Source organism: Stenella coeruleoalba (genome assembly GCF_951394435.1).
Source record: "Stenella coeruleoalba genome assembly, chromosome: 16".
NCBI classification, from domain to species: Eukaryota; Metazoa; Chordata; class Mammalia; order Artiodactyla; family Delphinidae; genus Stenella; species Stenella coeruleoalba.
In genome coordinates this window covers 45273123-45291234 of record NC_137162.1, presented here as the reverse complement: position 1 = coordinate 45291234, position 18112 = coordinate 45273123, and the positions used below count along the sequence as shown (strand labels likewise).

Here is an 18112-nt window from a genome sequence, read left to right as displayed (position 1 = left end):
GGCCGGTCGGGGGCGCCTGACCAGGTCTGTGCCTCCTCGGGGGTCCTCCGTGGAGGGGCGATGCTACAGGCCTCAGGGAGGGAGTGAAGCTGACATGCTGACCTTCACTGTGGAGCCGCTGCCAGCGGCCTGGGGGATGGGCGCCACTCTAATGTTCTAATGCATAATGGTCGTGATAAAAATGATAACAGTCAACACTTACACAGAGCATAACTGTGTGCTAGGCACTGTTTGAAGCTCTCAAATCTGTCAACTATTTTAACCCTGACAGTAATCCTAGGAGGCAGGCATACTATCTGAACTGTTCTACAGATGGGGAAACGGAGGCACATAGAGGTAACCTGAGCCTGCAGTCACCCCAGCAGTCAGTGCCGGTAGGATTTGGGAACAGAGGAGGGCAGTGACAGTGGGGGCTGCCGCCTGGGATCAGACAGGGTCACACTGAACTCTTCTGCCTCTTCAAAATCTGCACACCTACCCAAGGCGAGCCCAAGCTGGAGTCAGGCCCCAGCCCTGTGTCCTCAGGAACCAGCAGGCTCAGAGCCACTTCCTTCCTTGGGGGTACTTACCCACCTCCCCAGCATCTCTCCAGGGGCCTCTTATGGCCACTCCCAGCCACAGTCCTGTGGGGATGTCAGTACCCCTCTTCCCTCCCTTCTCTCCCCCACCCCCCATACCTGGATACCCTCTCCCACCAGGTAAGGCAGCAGCTTGCTGTACCTTGAAAATGGGGTGCACAGCAGGCAGCTGGCGGTACAAGGCGATGCCAAAAACCTCAGACACTAGATGTGTGCGCAGAAGGTGGGTGATGGTCTGGTGGATGTGGAAGTCACAGGAACGCACCCAGATTTTGGCCAGAAGCCAGTCAGACTTTGCATCCGAAGGGAGAAAAATGGGGTTCTCATCTCCTGGGACCTGGTTGAGCTGATACATTGGAGAAAATACTGCAGTATTTCGCTCCAGACTGCAGCCGCAGAAGAGCCTGGCCTCTCAGGAAATTCCAGGAGAATCCAAATTTCTTAAACAGTGACTTTTGAATTATGAGAGGATCATGGAGGAGGGCAGAGGCCTAGAGATTGTATTTCCCATCCCAGCTGCATCACTTACTACCTGTGGGACCCTGGGCAATGTAGCCTTTCTGAGCTCTGGCTTTGCCATCTGTAACAAGGGCACAGTGTCTACTCACCTCACAGTTATTAGGAGAAGTGAATGAAAGAGCATGAAGGCATCAGCAAGGAGCGAGCACCGCCATGTGTGAAGGCTGTGGTCTTCCACCCGTTCCCCATCTCCGCTCCTCCCTCCTGGTTCCACCTGCTTCTCTGCTGCTGCTTTTTGGTCTCCCAACTTTCCTTTCCTCTGCTCTCCCCTTAAATGCTGCTGTTCCCTAGGCTCTGTCTTGGTGCTCCTGAGTTCCCTTCTGGCCCAAGATTAGCAACTCCAGTTCCTGGGGCTCTAGGGCCAGCATGATGCAGTGTCCCAAGTCACTGTCTCTTGAACCCAGCCCTGCAGCCAGGTGCCTCCTTAGTAGAGGCTGGCTTGTCTTTCCCTTCCCCGTTTCAACTCCACACTGGGGCAGGGGTGATTTTTTTTTCTAAAATGTAAATCATGTCAGGTCAATCCTGTCTTTAAAAACACCCAGTCACCTCTTCGTGCCAGAAAATAAGGTCGCCAAACTCCGTGATCTGGCCCTGACATATCTACATTATCCAGCCCTTCCTGCCCAAGCCCCTGGTCCCTAGCTTTCTCCATGACAACAGCCCTTGGCATTCCTGGGGCTCTCCCCTAGCGCCTGGTGCAGCCTCGGGACCTGACAGCGCAATGTCATGTGAGCCTGCAAGGTAGTTGCTGTCATGACCCATCTTTCTGAGGAGGACACAGAGCCTGGGAGGGGTGGACACATGGGATGAGAATGAATTGTCCAGAACAGAGGAGGAGAGTGGTGGAGCCGTCATAGGAACTGGGAGCTGGGCCGGGTGTTAGACTCTTGCTGGGAGCAGTGTGGTGGGAACAGGGTGACCCAGGAGAAGAGCTGCCTGAGATGTGGGGGAGCCAGACCAATTTGGGTCCTCAAGGTCATGCTAAGTATTTTGGAAGGTAATTTCCCTGTCTCTCCCTCAAAAACAGAGATGAGGTCCAATAGAAATATAATGCAAGCCACAGGTGGAATTTAAAATTTTCAGGTAGCCCTGTAACCAAGCAGGACCCTATGGGGGTCTTTCCAGGACAGATCCCCTCCATGTCCTCTGCCTGCCTCTTGTCTATAGAAAAACTTTAGCCTCCTAGGCCTTCCCTGAGTTCCAAAGAATAAATTTAATCAGAGAAGTGCGAAAATGCAGAAATAAAGGAAAACAGTCAAGCAAGATAAAATAATATACTTTAGCCATTAAAACAAAGTCAAGGAACTTTAGTTCCTCCTCAAGGGCTATAGATAATATTCTGAGCCATATACTTTGAGCTGATTTGCAGATACTGAAACCCCCAGCAGGTGGAAGAAATTAACTGTATGCTGCCCACAAGCACACAGACCCCAGACCAGTTGGAACCAGAAGGCTGATGCTGACTCCCGATTACCTCACCACCAACCAATCAGAAGAATGTCCATGAGCTGATCACACATCCCACAAACCCGCTCTCACCCTGTCTTTAAAAACCTTTCCCTGAAAGCCATTGGGAAGTTTGGGGCCTTTTGACCACTAGCTGCCTGGACTCCTTGCTTGGGGCCCTGAAATAAATGCTGCATTTTCCTTCACCACAATCTCTGGAAAAGAGCCAGCTGTGCAGCTGCACCAGCCACAGACCTTAACCTGAATGGGAACCTTGTTCCCATCACCAGCGGTGGGAGCTTTTGCTGGGAGAGAGGAGCAGAGGCAGTCAGATGAGGACCAAGTACACACTGATAGATGAGCAGAACATCCCTGCTGGTGGAGGGCTACTCCTTTGAGGCCTGGATGGAAGTAGACGCAGATGGAAATGGTGCTAAGATACTTGTATATGCCCTTGACAAAAACCGAGCAAGAGGGTCAGGAAGGCTCCTTCCTGAGCTGCTGTGGGAGCGATGGGGAGGTGGGGCTGGGGCATCGCTCCCCGTTTCAGGTGATGCATCTCAATGCTGTCACTGTGGACAGTCGCCTGGACAACCTGCAGCTCGTACCGTGGGGTTGGCGGCCCGAAGTCAGAGACCTCGAGCAAGTGAAGGGAGCAAAGCTTATATTGGCTTGCAATTCAGCAGCTTCCCACGGACCCCATAGCGGAGCAGTTCCCCGTCCTGAATGTGACCCGGTACTGTAACACCAACGGGGACGTGGTGCAAGAGGAGGAGACTCCCTGCACCTGCTACGAGCGCCGTTCCCCTCCCTGCGCGATGACCGAGAAGCAGCTCCGGGAGTTCAACATCAGGGGCCGCTGCCAGCTGGCTCACTACTGTGGCTCCCAGGGCCCGCGGAAGGACTGGTGCGCCCACAAGCAGCACTGTCAGGAGAAGCTGCGTCCCTTCCAGCACGAGCTCGAGCCGGAGCCTCGAGCCGCAGAGCAGCAGTGCAGCGCCCGCGCTCTCGGCTTCCAATCTCCCCGGGACTCGGCGGACGCAGGCTGAGAGCCAGACCCGGAGCTGCTGAACGAGCCGCTCCCGCAGCTGCGCAGCTGCCGGGGTTCCCCTCACAGCGCACTGCCGCAGCGCCCCCTAGTGCTCACCTAGAGCAGAGACAGCCGGGAGGCGTCCGCCAGGACCCTTCTCATTATCTCTATGTTAATTGTTCGTAAACTCATGTACAGTTTTTTGAGGCGGAGGACATGGGGGGCGGGGGGGGCTGTCGTGGGAAGGCTCCTTAGGGTCCTGCTCAGTAACAGCCACAGTAATAAAAATAAAAACCAACGGGTGAACTTTATGTTAATAATACAATTTTATTCTACCCAATCTCTCTAAAATGTCATTTCAACATGTAAATAATAAAAATTCTATTTTTTTTCTCGTTCTAAGTCTTCGAAATCAGGTGTGTATTTTGCACTTCCAGAGCGCCTTGGTAGGGGCTAACCACATCTCAAGGGCTCTAGAGCCGTGGGTGGCCAGGGGCTCCCATGCTGGACAGACCGGCTCTAGACAGCCCACCCCGGGCCTGCTCACCCAGGACAGAGCAGTGCAAGGAGAGCAGAGTTTGACCTTCACGATATTTTTGTTTGTTTGTGAATGCAATTAGTTGTCAACCTTTAAATATCAGTACTTTCACATAAAAATCTGGATTAATAGGTTTTCTTGGAAAATTAGGAGGTCTGCGAACTCTGAAACCATGTTTTCATAGAACAACACTCCAGCCCCTTTTAACAGTCCCAGCTCTCAGGCTCCCCACTGCCCCACCTCTCCCCTGGCCCCTCCCCTGCTGCCCCCTCAGTCTCACCCCTCGTACTGTTGTCCTGCCCCACCCCCTGTCACTGCCCTCTTATTGCCCTGACCCCCCCCTTCCCCACCCCCCCTGCCCCGCCCCTCCCAGTGCTTCGCTATTTTGCACTGACTGCGCAGCCCCACCCACACCTGACTCTGCTGGCAGAGCAGGTAGGATGCCTGCTAGGCTCTGGTGCATGCTCTGTGGCCAAGGAGACCTTCTGCTGCATGCTAGGGGCTATACTTGTACTATCTCATTTATCCCTCACCGTGGCCCTGCAAAGCAGGTATTCCTTGACATTCCCATTTTACATAGGGGGAAACTGAGGCTCAGAGTGGTTTAGCAGCTCTCCCAAGTCACAAACTGGTAAACAGCTGAGCTGGGAAGGGACCCAGTGCTCTGCCTACTCCTTGGCAGTGCCTCTGGCCTTTCTCTCCACTCTCACTGCTTAGTCCAGACCCTCACTTGCTATCATCCGGAACTCTTACACCAGCCTTGCAGGTCACTCCGATTTGGGCCTTCCCTCCCACACATTCTTCCCACCCTCCCCACTCCCGTCCAGGCTGTTAGTGATGCTGTGGAACTCCAGAACGCTTGGTGTTCTGTGTTTAAACTTTGGGAGGGGTGGTGATAAGGATGTAGCCTTTTGTTTCTGATTAGGAAAGATTATATACTTACCATAAAAAATTCCAATCATTACAGAAGAGCACAAGAAAGAAAGAAAACATTTCATAATCCAGCCTCTTTGCATATATGCATATTTGTGCAATTTTCCACACATTGATTAGCGTTATAATCAAGTCTGTTGCTACTTTCTTTTGCTCACCTGTGCCCCAGCCAGTTCCATCCCAATGTTCCCAACCTGGTGACCTGTGTCCTTCTGCGACTCCCCATGCCCACAAGAGTATCTGGTCACATCTGTGGTGGGCCCTTTCCTTGCATTCAGTTGACATAGAAGAGATCGTATAATCTCTACCCTGTATCTTGCTTTCTGCTGTTAACTCATAGCTGACTCAGGTCAGCTGGGATAGATCTCATTTATTGGTTGTAAAGGTGGCGTAATAGTCCATGGTCTGGACATAAAAGGTCTCTGGAGGACAGGCTGCTTCAGAGGTGCCTGAGAGTGGTGAACAAGGTTCCTAGCTCGGCTTACTTCTCCATCACTTGTCCCTTTACCTTTTGCATCAGTTTCTGAAGCATAGGGCTTCTTTCTGATAGCAGCCTGGGCACTCCTTTGGAGGAGAGGTGCCCCAGAGACTGGGAGACTGGTGAGGCATGAACTTTGGAGCCAGAAGGCCTGGCTCGAGCCTCAGCTCTGCCGCTGACTACCCCTGTGCCTTGGTTTCCTTATCCGCTTAAAATGATCAGTAGCACTAGTGCCTGCCTACTCAGAGGGTTGTAGTGACAGTTACATAAATAAAGGTAGGTCCTGGTCTGAAACCCTGGTGGCCAAATGTTTCAGAATTCATAATTTTTAGGATTTTCGCAGTGTGTCCATTTCATCATGTGACACCTCTCTCCCCCTCCCTGGGTCTGGGGCAACACAACATTTTACACTCAAATATGTTAGTATTTCTGCAGTGAAACGTATGCATTTCATACTAAGTGAGAGAAAGCCTCTTAAATAGCCTCTCCTGTTGGTTCACAGCAAGCTTTGCTGCCAATGAATTTGCTACACATTTTTGGTAAGTCTAAGAGCTTTAGAATTTTTTAGATTTCAGAATCCAAGGGGTTGTGTGTAGGCAAACCCTTGCAATAGCCTTGGCGGTTAACATCTGGCAAAACTAGCTGCTATTACGCCCACGGCACTCAATGCCTGGTTCATGGCTGACTCAAAGTACTGTTTGCTGAGTGCTTGTCTGCCTTCCCCTTAGGGGCCCCTGTGCAGCCTCCCCCGTTCATGGACCCACACCTCATCCTGGCCCGGGTGTGGTTTCCTGCTGCCTGCATACCAGCTCCCACAGTGTTGCAGTGGCCTCCTTCTCCATCATCTCTGGTGGAGACAAGAACCCCGGGGCACATGAAGGGAGCATCTCAGGACGGGAACAGTTCCTGAACTCCATGGTCCCCTCTTGGCAGCCTCAGCTTCCAGCTCAGCTCACAGCCTCACTTGCCTGGGCTCTGCTGGCGTTTTGATTTGGGGCTGGTCACGACGCTGGGGTGGGGAGCCCAGTGTGCTATCCCAAGGCAGGTCCTCCTCAGAACCAGGAAGTTCTCAAGGGTATCTTGGGGAGTGGAGCCCTTTCTGCCCATTGTGGTCAGCCCTCTCCAGGACTGGCAGGAAGCCCTAAGTTCCTGTTTTTCCTGTCTACCTGGAAAAGCCTTCAGCAGGACACTCAAGGCAGAGCTGCCTTCTCCTCCCAGAGCTTTGGTGGTGCCACCCAGGAAATCCTCCCTGAGCCCTGACTGCTGAGGGTAGAGCCGCCCGGGAAGAGAACAGGTCCCCTCAGCCTACCTGGATGGCAATGGGGACAATCTTGTTGGCCAGATTCTTGTACAGCAAGCAGATGGGCGCAGCAAGAAACTGCAGAGTGCAGGGGTCTGTTTTGTTGACATCGATGCCATCCAACAGCTTGAAGTCCACGATGAAGATGTTCCCCAGCTGTAAGAGGCAGGAGGAAATACATGCAAGTCAGTTGCAGCCTGAGATGGACCCAGCAACCAGGCGCAGAGGGAGGGAAAGGGGGCTCTGGCTGCCCTGGCAACTCAGTGGAGCTCAGAAATTTGTAAAGTTCTTGGTCCTCTAACTCAAAGGCTGACTGACATCAGTTTTCACAGGTTGCGGTGGGCTCAGTAAGGTGAAGGAATGGCAGTGGCTCTTCCGCACTTGCTGTACCCGAAGTCTGCCTGACCCTCGTGAAGGATGTTGAAAGATCACCCGGAAGGACACAGTTTAAGAAGAAGAAAGTAGGCAGAGTTTAGATGAAATAAATGAGAGAAGTCAAATGCCAAGAGTGATGCTGCAGGACTCCACTTACAGAGAGTTCAAGCTGGGTAAACTCAGTGTCAGGGTCAGGACCAGGGCCACCCTTGGGAGGAGAGACGGAAAGGGGGCAGGTTTGCAGGTGGAAGGCTCTGAGGGGTGGGGTCTACAAAAGTAGGCGTCCACCGCGTCAGGAGGGGGTCGTCAGGGCCGGGGGAGGTCTTTAGAGGTGGGTCTTCAGGGGTGAGGAGGTCTACAAGGGCGGGGGGGGGGGGGAGTCTGCAAGGGTTGTGTGTGCTCTGTGTCCTGGTCTGAGGCTGGTGGCACAGCAGGGTAAGGTGCAAAGTCATTGGGCTTGCTGCCACTCCTGATTCGTGCCCTTTTCCGTGGATATCATACTTCAATATAAAACAAATATGCACCTGGGATTTGGGGAAGGTAGAAAGCCGCCCACCCCAGACTACACTTGAGTCCCCTAGAGGGAGCTTAAGCTGAGGGCCGCAAGGGCTCCTTTCGCCAGAGCTGGAAGAGTTCGGGTGCAGGACAAGCAGCGCTTCTTCTAAAGCCTTTTGTGTTTTAAGCTAGCAATGGAGGCAGGGGTTGCGGTCCGGCTGGGGAAGGGGGTCGGGTCTACAGTACGGTGGACACTGGTCAACAGGTGCTCAAGTCAGTTGCACGTCCACGACTCTGCCTACAGAGGGCGCGCGGGGGCCACTGTGCAAGCGCTTGAGGGGACCAAGGCACTAGAGAAGCTCAAAGCCTGGCCATCACCTTCCTCCTTTTTTCGGACGCAGAGGACCCTGGCAGTTGTCTGACACCGGTGATGAGCTCCGAGCAGTCTGCTCGAGATGCATTCAGGGCAGGAGTGGGACGGGGTCGGGGAAGGAGGGGATGGTGCCCTCGGCCAGCCAGGGCAGAGGGAAGTGGGGAGAGGCTGCTTCCAGGATAGCAAGTGATGGCCCCTTGGGACACCTTGGCCAGAAGTTGGAGACACTAGTCCCGGTGGGCACAGGGTTGGCTGGGCTTCTGTGATGGGCTGGACAAATGCCTTTCAGAGCGGATGTGGCCATCAGTGACCACTGTGCAGAAGAAATGGCTGCCGATCAAATCTTGAGCGGACCCAGGTTGTTTAACATGATGAATGAAAGGCTAAAGGGAGGCCCTGGGAACCCGGGGGCCTGGGGTTTGGGTCTGCCTATGGGGCATTTCTCTGTTATTCCAGACCACCTCCTCTCTCTGGGCCTCAGTTTCATCCTGCTGGAAAGTGAGAGCACCAACCCTATCTCTCAGTTGATATTCTAGGTTCTGTAGAAGATGCTGGCGGTCTTGCTTGTCTGGTATTCCTGTCCTCTCCTTTTGGTCGACATAGTCCATTCTCCTGACCATAGCGATTGGTTCAGGGAATTATCCCAAGCTGGACCCATGACACTTGCTGGAAGTGTTGGGAAACAGGGACTTTCTTTCTGGGATTGGGTAATGTTTGCTAAAATGGTGGAAGGTAAGTCTGAAGCTGTTGGTGGTCATCTTTACCTCCACAAAAGGACACCTTCCTAAGAAAAAAAATCCAACAGAGGCAGAGAATTGAGAAATGGAGAAATGATGCCAATGGATTATCTGAACCTTGGACCCAGCTATGCCTGAGCTAGTCGCTTTGCTTCTTCTTTTTAAAAAAATCATTTATTTATTTGGTTGCACCAGGTCTTAGTTGCGGCACGTGGGCTCCTTAGTTGTGGCATGCGAACTCTTAGTTGCGATATGCATGTGGGATCTAGTTCCCTGACCAAGGATCGAACCCGGGCCCCCTGCACTGGGAGCATATTGTCTTATCCACTGTGCCACCAGGGAAGTCCCCTCGCTTTGCTTCTTGCTGTTGCCTCAACCAATGCATTTCTTATGATTTTTGTGACTTGAAACTACAAAATCCTAATATAAAGTCTAAGAACTAAAACACTCTTGAAGAGTTGTGACGATGACTCAAAAACAACAGGGGTAGAATTTCTCTATTCATGTTGCAAAAAAATAATTGCATAGGTAAAGATTAAAAGAAAAAAACTTTGGAGTTTTAGTAGGCCACAAACTTAATGTAGATCATAAGATGCTGCCAAAGAGAAGTAGCAGAAATGACTGTGGGAATTAAGAACCATATTGTAGGGGATGGAGCGACGTATGTGTAAGAGATGGGTGGTGTGTGTGTAAGACTCCAGTCAATGGTGGCTATTGGATTATTGCTTCACCACCCAAACCACAGCTGAGCATCAAGACCATAACTCAAAGGAAAGACGACCACTGTGGTGGCAAGGACTCCTGAGCGGAGGCTGTCCCCCTGCCAGGGCGGCTGGGTGCACAGATGGCTGCTCAGTCCCTTCCAGTTCTAGGATTCTCTGGCTTTTAAGATTCAGTGATTCTCTGATTTGAAGTTTGAAACCAACAGCACTGAATCAATGTTACTACGTCCAGCAATTAAATCTACAGGGGAGAACTGCTGTGTGTGCCTGTCTACGTGGGGACAGGTTGTCACCTGTCCACATGACCAGGTGGGGCAGGAGCCCTGCCTGGGGACTTCAGCTGGGCAGGTGGCCCTCCAGAGTCAGGTGGACAGGGTGTGAGGGCTGGGAGGTCTGTCCACAGACGGCACTGACCATCGCTCTCTTTCTGGGGCCCCATGGTGAGCTGAGCAAGCAAGACAGGGTGACTGGAAACAGCAGAAGGCCGCCTAGACACCTGGGGCAGGTGGCAGGAGGCCTGGTCATCCTGGCTCTAGTGGGAATGGGCCAACTGATGGGAGACTAAGGCCAGTTCCCAGAGCCTCAAGCTCCTGGCATGGAAGGCGGCTGACACTGAGTCCTACCAGAGGAGGAGCTTTGAACCCCTTTCTGTCTCAAGACTACAATAGTCTTGGAACTGGAGAAGGCTGACCCTGCAGACGAGGGCCAGGAGAAGGGCTGGGGAGAGGGTGAGGACAGAAGCAGAAGACCAACACTTCTAATTAGGAAGTCAAAAGTTCCATCAGTTTTCTCCTTTTTTTTTTTTTTTTTTTTTTTGATGCAAGGCTTGCTCTTTTCTCCAGTTTCTTTACCTTTGCAAGGTGGGTAACAATTGATAGTCCTGTGTGTAAAGCATCTCTCACAATGCCTGGCCCACAACAGGCCCTTAGTTAGAGGGAGCTCTTTTAATCATGATATTGATATTGAAAATATTGATATTATGCTCTAAGACCTGCACATCACGGGGAAATATCCCTCTCAATTCCCCCACCCATGCTGGACAAGACAGTTTTCATAAATGCTCAGGAAAAGGAAGAGGTCACTTCACTGAGGGCAGTCGATCTTGCCATCAGCCAGACAGATGAGCCTGGAGGTAGCAGCCTGGGGGCCAGCGAGCAATGGCCAGCAGGAAGTGGTTTCTGCCCAACAGAGTATGACCTGGCCACCTGAGCTGAGCCTCTGGCCCGGGCCACCGTCTCCAGCCAACCAGGTTCTACCTCAACCTCCTGCTCCAAGGTGAGCTGCCGCTCCAGGCTGCACTCCACCATCTCTGTGGTAACCGGGAGATTCTCTGGCAGCTTCACGCAGCGCTGGATCAACACAGGGTTGCAGCCATTCAGGAACTGGTAGCCAAACATTAAGTCTTCTTGCCAGTGATTCATAACCTGCTCTATGGAGGAGAGAATCGGAGCTCAGCCTGCGTTCTGAGCCGGGCTGAGGTCTTCCTGATGCTAGCGGAGGGCCAGAGTCCTTGCTGGGTCCCCTCTCCCAGGCACTCAGTGGACAGCCCACCATGCCCAACTGCTTGACCACTAGGTCAGGCCATGACACCACCCCATCCTCCCTGAGCTGGCCCTTAGTGGCTCAGAAGGTTCCTGGGGAACCCCTTTCTCAAGCACAAAAACAAAAATAGACAAATGGGATTGCATCAAACTAAAAAGCTTTCTGCACAGCAAAGGAAACAATCAACAGAGTGAAAAGACAACCTACAGAATCGGAGAAAATCTGTGCGAACCATATATCTGATAAAAGTTTAATCTTCAAAATATATAAGGAACTCCTACAACTCAATAGCAAAAACACCAATAACCCGATTAAAAAATGGACAAAGGAGTTTTTGTTTGTTTGTTTTTGCGGTACGCGGGCCTCTCACTGTTGTGACCTCTCCCGTTGCGGAGCACAGGCTCCGGACGCGCAGGCTCAGCGGCCATGGCTCACGGGTGCAGCCGCTCCGCCGCATGTGGGATCTTCCCGGACCGGGGCACGAACCCGTGTCCCCTGCAGTGGCAGGCGGACTCTCAACCACTGCGCCACCAGGGAAACCCTGGACAAAGGATTTGAACAGACATTTCTCTGAAGACGACATACAGATGGCCAGCAGGTATAGGAAAGAATGCTCAACATCACTAGTCACCAGTGAAAGGCAAATCAAAACCACAGTGAGATAGCACCTCACACCTGTCAGGATTCTATTATTAAAAAAAAAAGGCAAGTGTTGGTGAGGCCATGGAGAAGTTGGAGCCCTTGTGCACAGTTGGTGGGAATTCAGGATGCACAGCTGCTATGGAAAACAGTGTGGAGTTTCCTCGAAAAGTTAAAAATAGAACTGCCACATGATCCAGCAATCCCACTTCTGGGTATTTATCCCAAAGAATTGAAATCAGGATCTTGAAAAGATATCTGCACCCTCATGTTCCTTGCAGCACAATTCATAACAGGCAAGATGTGGAAACCACCTAAATGCTCATCTACAGAGGGATGAATAAAGAAAATGTGGTATATACACACAATGGAATACTATTCAGCCTTAAAAAAGATGGACATTCACAATATATGACAGCATGGGTGAACCTGGAGGACATGATGCTAAGTGAAATAACCCAGTCACAGAAGGACAAGTACTGCATGGTTCCACTTATATGAAGCATCTGAATTAGTCCAGCTCAACAGAATCAAAGAGCAGCACAGTGTGGTGGTTGCTAGGGAGGGGTTGTGGGGAGTTACTAATCCATGGCGTGAAGTTTCAGTTAAGATGAGTATGTTCTAGAGGTCTGTTGTACAACACTGTACCTATAGAAAAAGAAAAGAAAAAAAAAAACCCAGGTCCTTGTGCCCAGGAAGCAGGGGCCCTAGGATGAGGGAGAAGGAGGGGAGCGGGGGGCACCCTGGGGAGGAGTTTGTGAAGGCAGTTTCCCCCCTTGCTTGTCTCCTTAATGTCTCCTAATCATTCTGTTGCTGTGTGGTCCTTCCTGTGCCATCCCTGGCAGTTATGATGCTACTGTTCTACCAAATACATCCTAGTCCAAAGGAACCCACTGTTGCTTTCACGTAAATGCTTAAAAAACAAGCTAACTCCTGCCTTTTCTCTGTTCAGAAGCATCATAAATGATTGATTTATTTAAAGAAAAAGTGTTGATATTTATGAGACTTTCGATGGTGAAATGAGGTTGAGGGTGCTCAACACTGGACATCCAAGGAGGAGAAACCTCTGGCCATGAGGGTGATGCCCAGTGGAGCGTACTGTGTGGGTGCAGGCAGTGCTGGCCTGGGGCACAGGGAGGCCTCGTGCTGGAGTGGGTGGAGCAGCCCTTTCCCACGCCCAGGCAAGGCTCCCCAGCACCATAAGAGCCCCCAAAGCACACTCACCAGAAATGGTGTTGCTGATCCTGAGGAAGATTTTCTCAAAGTCCGCGAAGTCGCTCCAGGAAGACTGGAACATGTGCATGAAGCGGTTGATGAACAGGTTCTCCATCCTGCAGACCGAGACACGGCGGCGCCCCTGCACGCTCTGGCCTCACCTGCCCCCTGCCAAGCCCCTCCGCACCCTGGTCTCATGGGGCCTCTAGGGGACTTGAACCCAGGGCAGCTCCAAGGGGGCAGCTGATTGGCCTTGTGGAAACCAGGACAGAAACTGGCACCCACGCCCATGCTCTTCCTTCTGCGTTTCCCCTAAGAAAGAGACCAGTCGCCTGTCCTCGACAGCAGTCTACAGTGCTCTCTTCCCATTCACACGGGCTCTGGTCTATGCCTTCATTCATTCATTCATCAGACTTTTTGCTGCCCCAAATTGATGCAAGCTTCCAGGGACAGAGCACCGTTATCTCCTATGTAGCTGCTCTCCCGAGTCTCCTGGATTTGGGGGGATAAGCAGTTTAGTGGAATTTAACCCTCATTTACTTTCTGCCTAACCTTGGCTCTTTGCCTTGTGCTGAGGAGTCCATATGCAAGGCCAGAGAGGGCAGCTGAGATGGATGCAGGTCAGCACAGAGTGTTAAGGGCCTGGCCGAAGATCCCAGCTCCATCTCTTCCCAGCCATATGGTCTTGGGCAAATCCCTAACCTTCTGTGCCTCAGTTTCCTCATCCATGAAACGGGTACAATAACTGTCCCTGCCTCACAGGGTTGACATGATATATAGAAAGCATTGATTTGTAAAATGAGTTCAACAAATATTAGCGACTAGTACCATGATTATCACTTACTGTTAATATTAACGTCTGCAGCCTTAAACTGTGGTGTTCTGGAGGGACCAGTGGACAAGTTCACAATCCAGGCTACGGCACAGAACTTTGCCCTCTCCCTCCTGGGGTCCTTCTGCTTAATTCATTCATCCCTTTCTTCCTTCACACTCAGTTCACCTAAGAATCTTTGCGTCTGGCTCCTCTTTACTTCCTCTCCTCTCTGCCCTCCTTAAGTGCTCTCACCCAGGGCACTGTGTGTCACATCCTAGTGGCTGTACCTAAAGAGTCAGCTCTAAACTCCCCGATCTCGCTGAAGCATCTGACAACCAACCCCTTTTTCCTTGACACTAAAATGCTGACCCCCATGGACTTCATCCCTGCTTCAAACCCCCATGGTCCTGCACCGCCCACCCCCAGCAGTAAAGGCTGGGATCCTTGCCCAACTCTCTGCGTTGGCAGCCTCAGCTCCACTTCCCTACACAGGCCCCCACTCTGGTCCTCCTGGATCACGGAGTTCTCACCGCCCTGAAAGCCATCCCCTCCACTCCTCCAATCAGCGTGGTGAACTCCTATGCATCCTTCAAGACCCAGGTTGGGCCTCTCTCTTAGAAAGCTTTTTTCTGATGCTGCATCCTCAGAGCTTCCTCCCTGCCTCAAGTTTTCCCAGTGCTCTTTTCCAAAGGAATATCTACCACATACTATCGTGATGAGCTGTCCATAGCTTGGTCTCCACTAGACTGTGAGCTTCTTGGAGCTGGGACCAAGGGACCACTTTTGATTCATGTCAGGCCCCCACCCCCAGGAGCTCAATTTGCATTTGTCAAAGGACAAGCAGCAGGTAGCCTCCTCTGGGCCAGCTCCCGTGGGAATGGAAGAAGCCCAGAAGAGCCAGCAAACAGGCAGTAACAGAGCCTGAGAAGGTAGCTCCCTGGCCAGTCTCCTTCCTTGGGCTCAGGAATGAGGACAAAGTCCTCGCAAGCATCCAGAATGGAGATACTAGATACTAGGTCTACACTGTGCTAGCCCGCACCGCAGAGGCACTGCCTACGTGAGTTCGTTTAAATCTCATAACAATTCTAGCAGTTAGGCAGCACCAACCTCATTTTATAGGAAGGAAATGGGTCAAAAAAACTTAAATAACTCTCCCAAGATGGCGCAGCTAGAGTCAGAAACAATCGCTGCTCTCCAGGCTCTAAATAAGGTGACCTTTTGCTTTTAAAGGGTAATTAGAGATGAGTTGATACTTGTTGCTATACTTTGAATAGATTAATAGGTTTTCTTCCCCCAGGAAAGCAAAGTATAACCTTGCTACCCCGAGTGTGGTTGGTGGGCCAGCAGCATCAGCACCCCCAGGATGGCATTAGAAATGCAGATTCTCAGGCCCCACCTCAGCCTTCCCTAATCAGAAACTCTAGGGGTGGGTCTCTAAGTCCAGATTTTAACAGGCCCTCCAGGGGATTCTGATGCAAACTATAACTTGAGAACCATTGCTGGAAAGGTTGCAATGTTTTCCAAATTAATTTAACTTTAAAGCAAACCCTTTTTAAAGGAAACATTACTTTATGATTTGTGTTAACTTATACCTTTATTTTATGATCCATTTTTAACAAAAAACTGCTACTTTAGCAAATATAAGTAAAAATTTCCAGGTCTAACTTTTAGGTGGGAATTTTTTTCCCCCTACACTTTCCCCAACAAATTTATTTTCCAATGGGACACATCTCTGATTCTGTAACAGAATTCAGCATAGGTAAATAGGGTTGATATACAGACATACAGGGATCGGTTAGAACTAGGAGGAGATGACTTTAACGATTACCAAGGAGATCCAAGGATTTGGGTAGCATTCGTGAAGTTAAAGGGGAGAATCCTGTTTTCTGAGTGCTTTGGTGATGTGGAGCCAACTTGTTTCTGAGCTGGGGTGACAGTAGGAGGGTGTGGGGACTTTTTCCCGCAAAACTCCTGGCTTTGGCTTCCAAAGTCAAGAGAACAAGTTCCCTCGGCTTCCCTGCTCCCGTGCCATCATCTCTCCCTCTCTCGCTCTCACCCCAGCCCTCCTCAGGGGCAAGGAAGCCCATCTTTTCTCTCTAGCTTCCTGCTCTTCATCTTGCGGCCTGCTCTTTCCTTCTCTATGCTGCCAGCTCCTTTCAAAGAGCTACCATACATGTAATTTTGTCTGACTTCACGCAAGCAGTGGGTGACTGGTCTGTGGGGCTGGAGCAGGGGTGGGAAGACTTATTGCCTTCGGACCACACTCTTCTCCCTGTCCCCAAACAAAGCCTCTATCTGGCCCTCGACCCCCTCTCCCCCGTCCCTTGCAGGGCTCCCAACCTTGCTTGGCCTCAATGCTCCCTGAAGCCTCTCTGCTTAGCCCCGGGCCTACCCATCCCACTCTACCCTTGGTCTCACTATCGGAGGCCGGACAGGGCTCTGAACGTCAACATGCCCCCTGACTGCACTCATCTTCCTCTTCACCACTTCTTGTCCAGCTTTCCTTTCTGATGACCACCCCACTCTGCCTATAAGCCAGATGTACAGTGTCAAGGGTGCCTTGGGTTCTCCCCTCGGCCTCTCCCCATTTTGACCTGAATTTCAACTGGATCCCGGGACATCCACACCACATCCTGAAGTCCTCCCTACTCCCCTGTTCCCTGTCTTTGTTTTTCCCCACTGCTGGGCTCGCTCATCTGACCCTCAAAGGCTGCCAGGTCCACCTTCTGCAATGTGGCTCTGATTTCCCTCACCTCTCCCTGTTTCTCATCCAACACTGCAAATCCAGACCCCAAGGAGAAGGACGCTCCTCCAAGGAGCTGCCCCCCCCACCCCGATCTCATCTGATGAGAAATGTCCGGTGGGTGAGGACCCAAGCACCCTGGTCTGGTCATCTCTCCCGAACTCAGTCACATTTCTGCACTGTTCTCCTCTACTGGGAAGGAAGCTCTCTTTCTCAATTTCCTTTGAAGAGAACATTCCCTTACCAGTCCCACCAACCTCCTGCACTCAGAGCTCCAGGCTGCAAACAGTGAGTGGTGATTAAACAGATAAGCTGCTCCTCCTTTGACGACAACATGAAATTTCACCCCCCACGTGGTTCTGTGAGGAGGCCCAGCCACACCCAGCCTTTACATGTGATGCTCCCTCTGCCAGAGCGTCCGAGTCCTGCTTCTTCAGGCTCCCAACCGTCTGGTTAGCTGCAAGGCCAGGCTAGGTGTCCTGCTGTGAAGCCTTCCTGGACCCCATAATGAGATAACACCAAACAGAGGAAGGGTCCCTCTATGAGCCCTTGAGGGCAGAGGTCGATCTGAGGGAGCAAGTGCTCAGCAGGTGATGCTGGAGAAGTGGGTCCTGGCTGGCCTGACCTCATTACTGGGAATGAATGAAGACTAATGCTGTCTTTAGGGAGAACCTTCTCTGTGCAGGGTTGACATATGTGGTTCCTTAATATTCTCACAACAGCCTGGAGTGGGAGCTATGGTCTCATTTTTTAGATGAAGACACCAAGTCTTAAAGAAGTTCACCAGCTTCCTTAGGCTCACCTTCCACTGGCCCAGAGCCCTCTTCCATGAATCCCTCATCTCCCGGGGTGGGGTCCCTCTGACCTGCTTCCCTGAGGCCCAGTCCCCTTGACTCATCCTCCTCAAATGCAGAGGCTGTGTCTCTTCTCTCCTTCTTAGGACCGCATGGTCCTTGGTTCACTGTGCCAACAGAGCTGGTGCTCAGCTGACCACCCCAGCTGGGCTGTGCCAGGTGGGGCTGAGGGCCCATCTCAGGATTTCTTTGCTCTGGTCCTGCCAAATAGTTTGCAGCTCAAGGGGCCAAGTAACATGGAAGATGTAGAGAAAGATGGGCTATGGTATTGCTGGAGAGCTGGTGGCCTGTGTGGCCCATACTGGGGAGCACAGGGGAGGAAGCCTCCCTCAGACCTGGGGCCTCTAGGAGCTTCTGGGAGAAGGGGCACCTTATTCCAGTCCTGAAAAATGATGAGTTGGACTTGGCCAGGCAAAGAAGGGAAAAAGGGCATTTGAGGCAGAGAAAACAGCGAGGCAAAGACAAGGGGACACGAAGACCCCCAGCTCTGGACACACATGGCTGGGGTGTCCTGTGCATCTGGGGGCAAGAGAGAAGGCTGGGCAGAGACCCCTGTGGTTGGGGTAATCACTGAAGGATTTTAGGTAGGCGAGTCAAAGAATTATATTTGCTTTGTAGAAGGAGCCGCCAACAAACTATACATGTACTTGAGAATGAACTTCCAATTTCTGTGTGGGATGGAGCCTGGGGAAGCAGGTAGAAGAATGTTCCTGAACATTCTGGGGAGACATGGCAGAGCTGAGAAAGGAGGACATACACACTGAGACCCAGGGGATGGACA

General features: G+C 51.6%; 1 protein-coding gene and 1 pseudogene across 5 annotated transcripts in view; one reads left to right on the top strand and one right to left on the bottom strand.

Moving 5' to 3' along the window:
• Window positions 1–18112, bottom strand: part of ALOX5 (arachidonate 5-lipoxygenase) — a gene marked incomplete at its 5' end in the record, with an annotated part of 54233 nt that overhangs the window by 4939 nt on the left and 31182 nt on the right. For all 4 annotated transcript variants that reach the window (XM_079900465.1, XM_079900468.1, XM_079900466.1 and 1 more), the window contains 4 exons: window positions 721–924; window positions 6832–6978; window positions 10781–10953; window positions 12930–13036. In XM_079900465.1, coding sequence (XP_079756591.1) covers window positions 721–924; window positions 6832–6978; window positions 10781–10953; window positions 12930–13036 — 631 coding nt within the window. The remainder of the gene's footprint in view (window positions 1–720; window positions 925–6831; window positions 6979–10780; window positions 10954–12929; window positions 13037–18112) is intronic.
• LOC307175141 (zinc finger MYND domain-containing protein 19-like) lies at window positions 2876–3592 on the top strand (annotated as a pseudogene). Its single transcript has one exon. The product of its transcript is annotated as a zinc finger MYND domain-containing protein 19-like (transcript).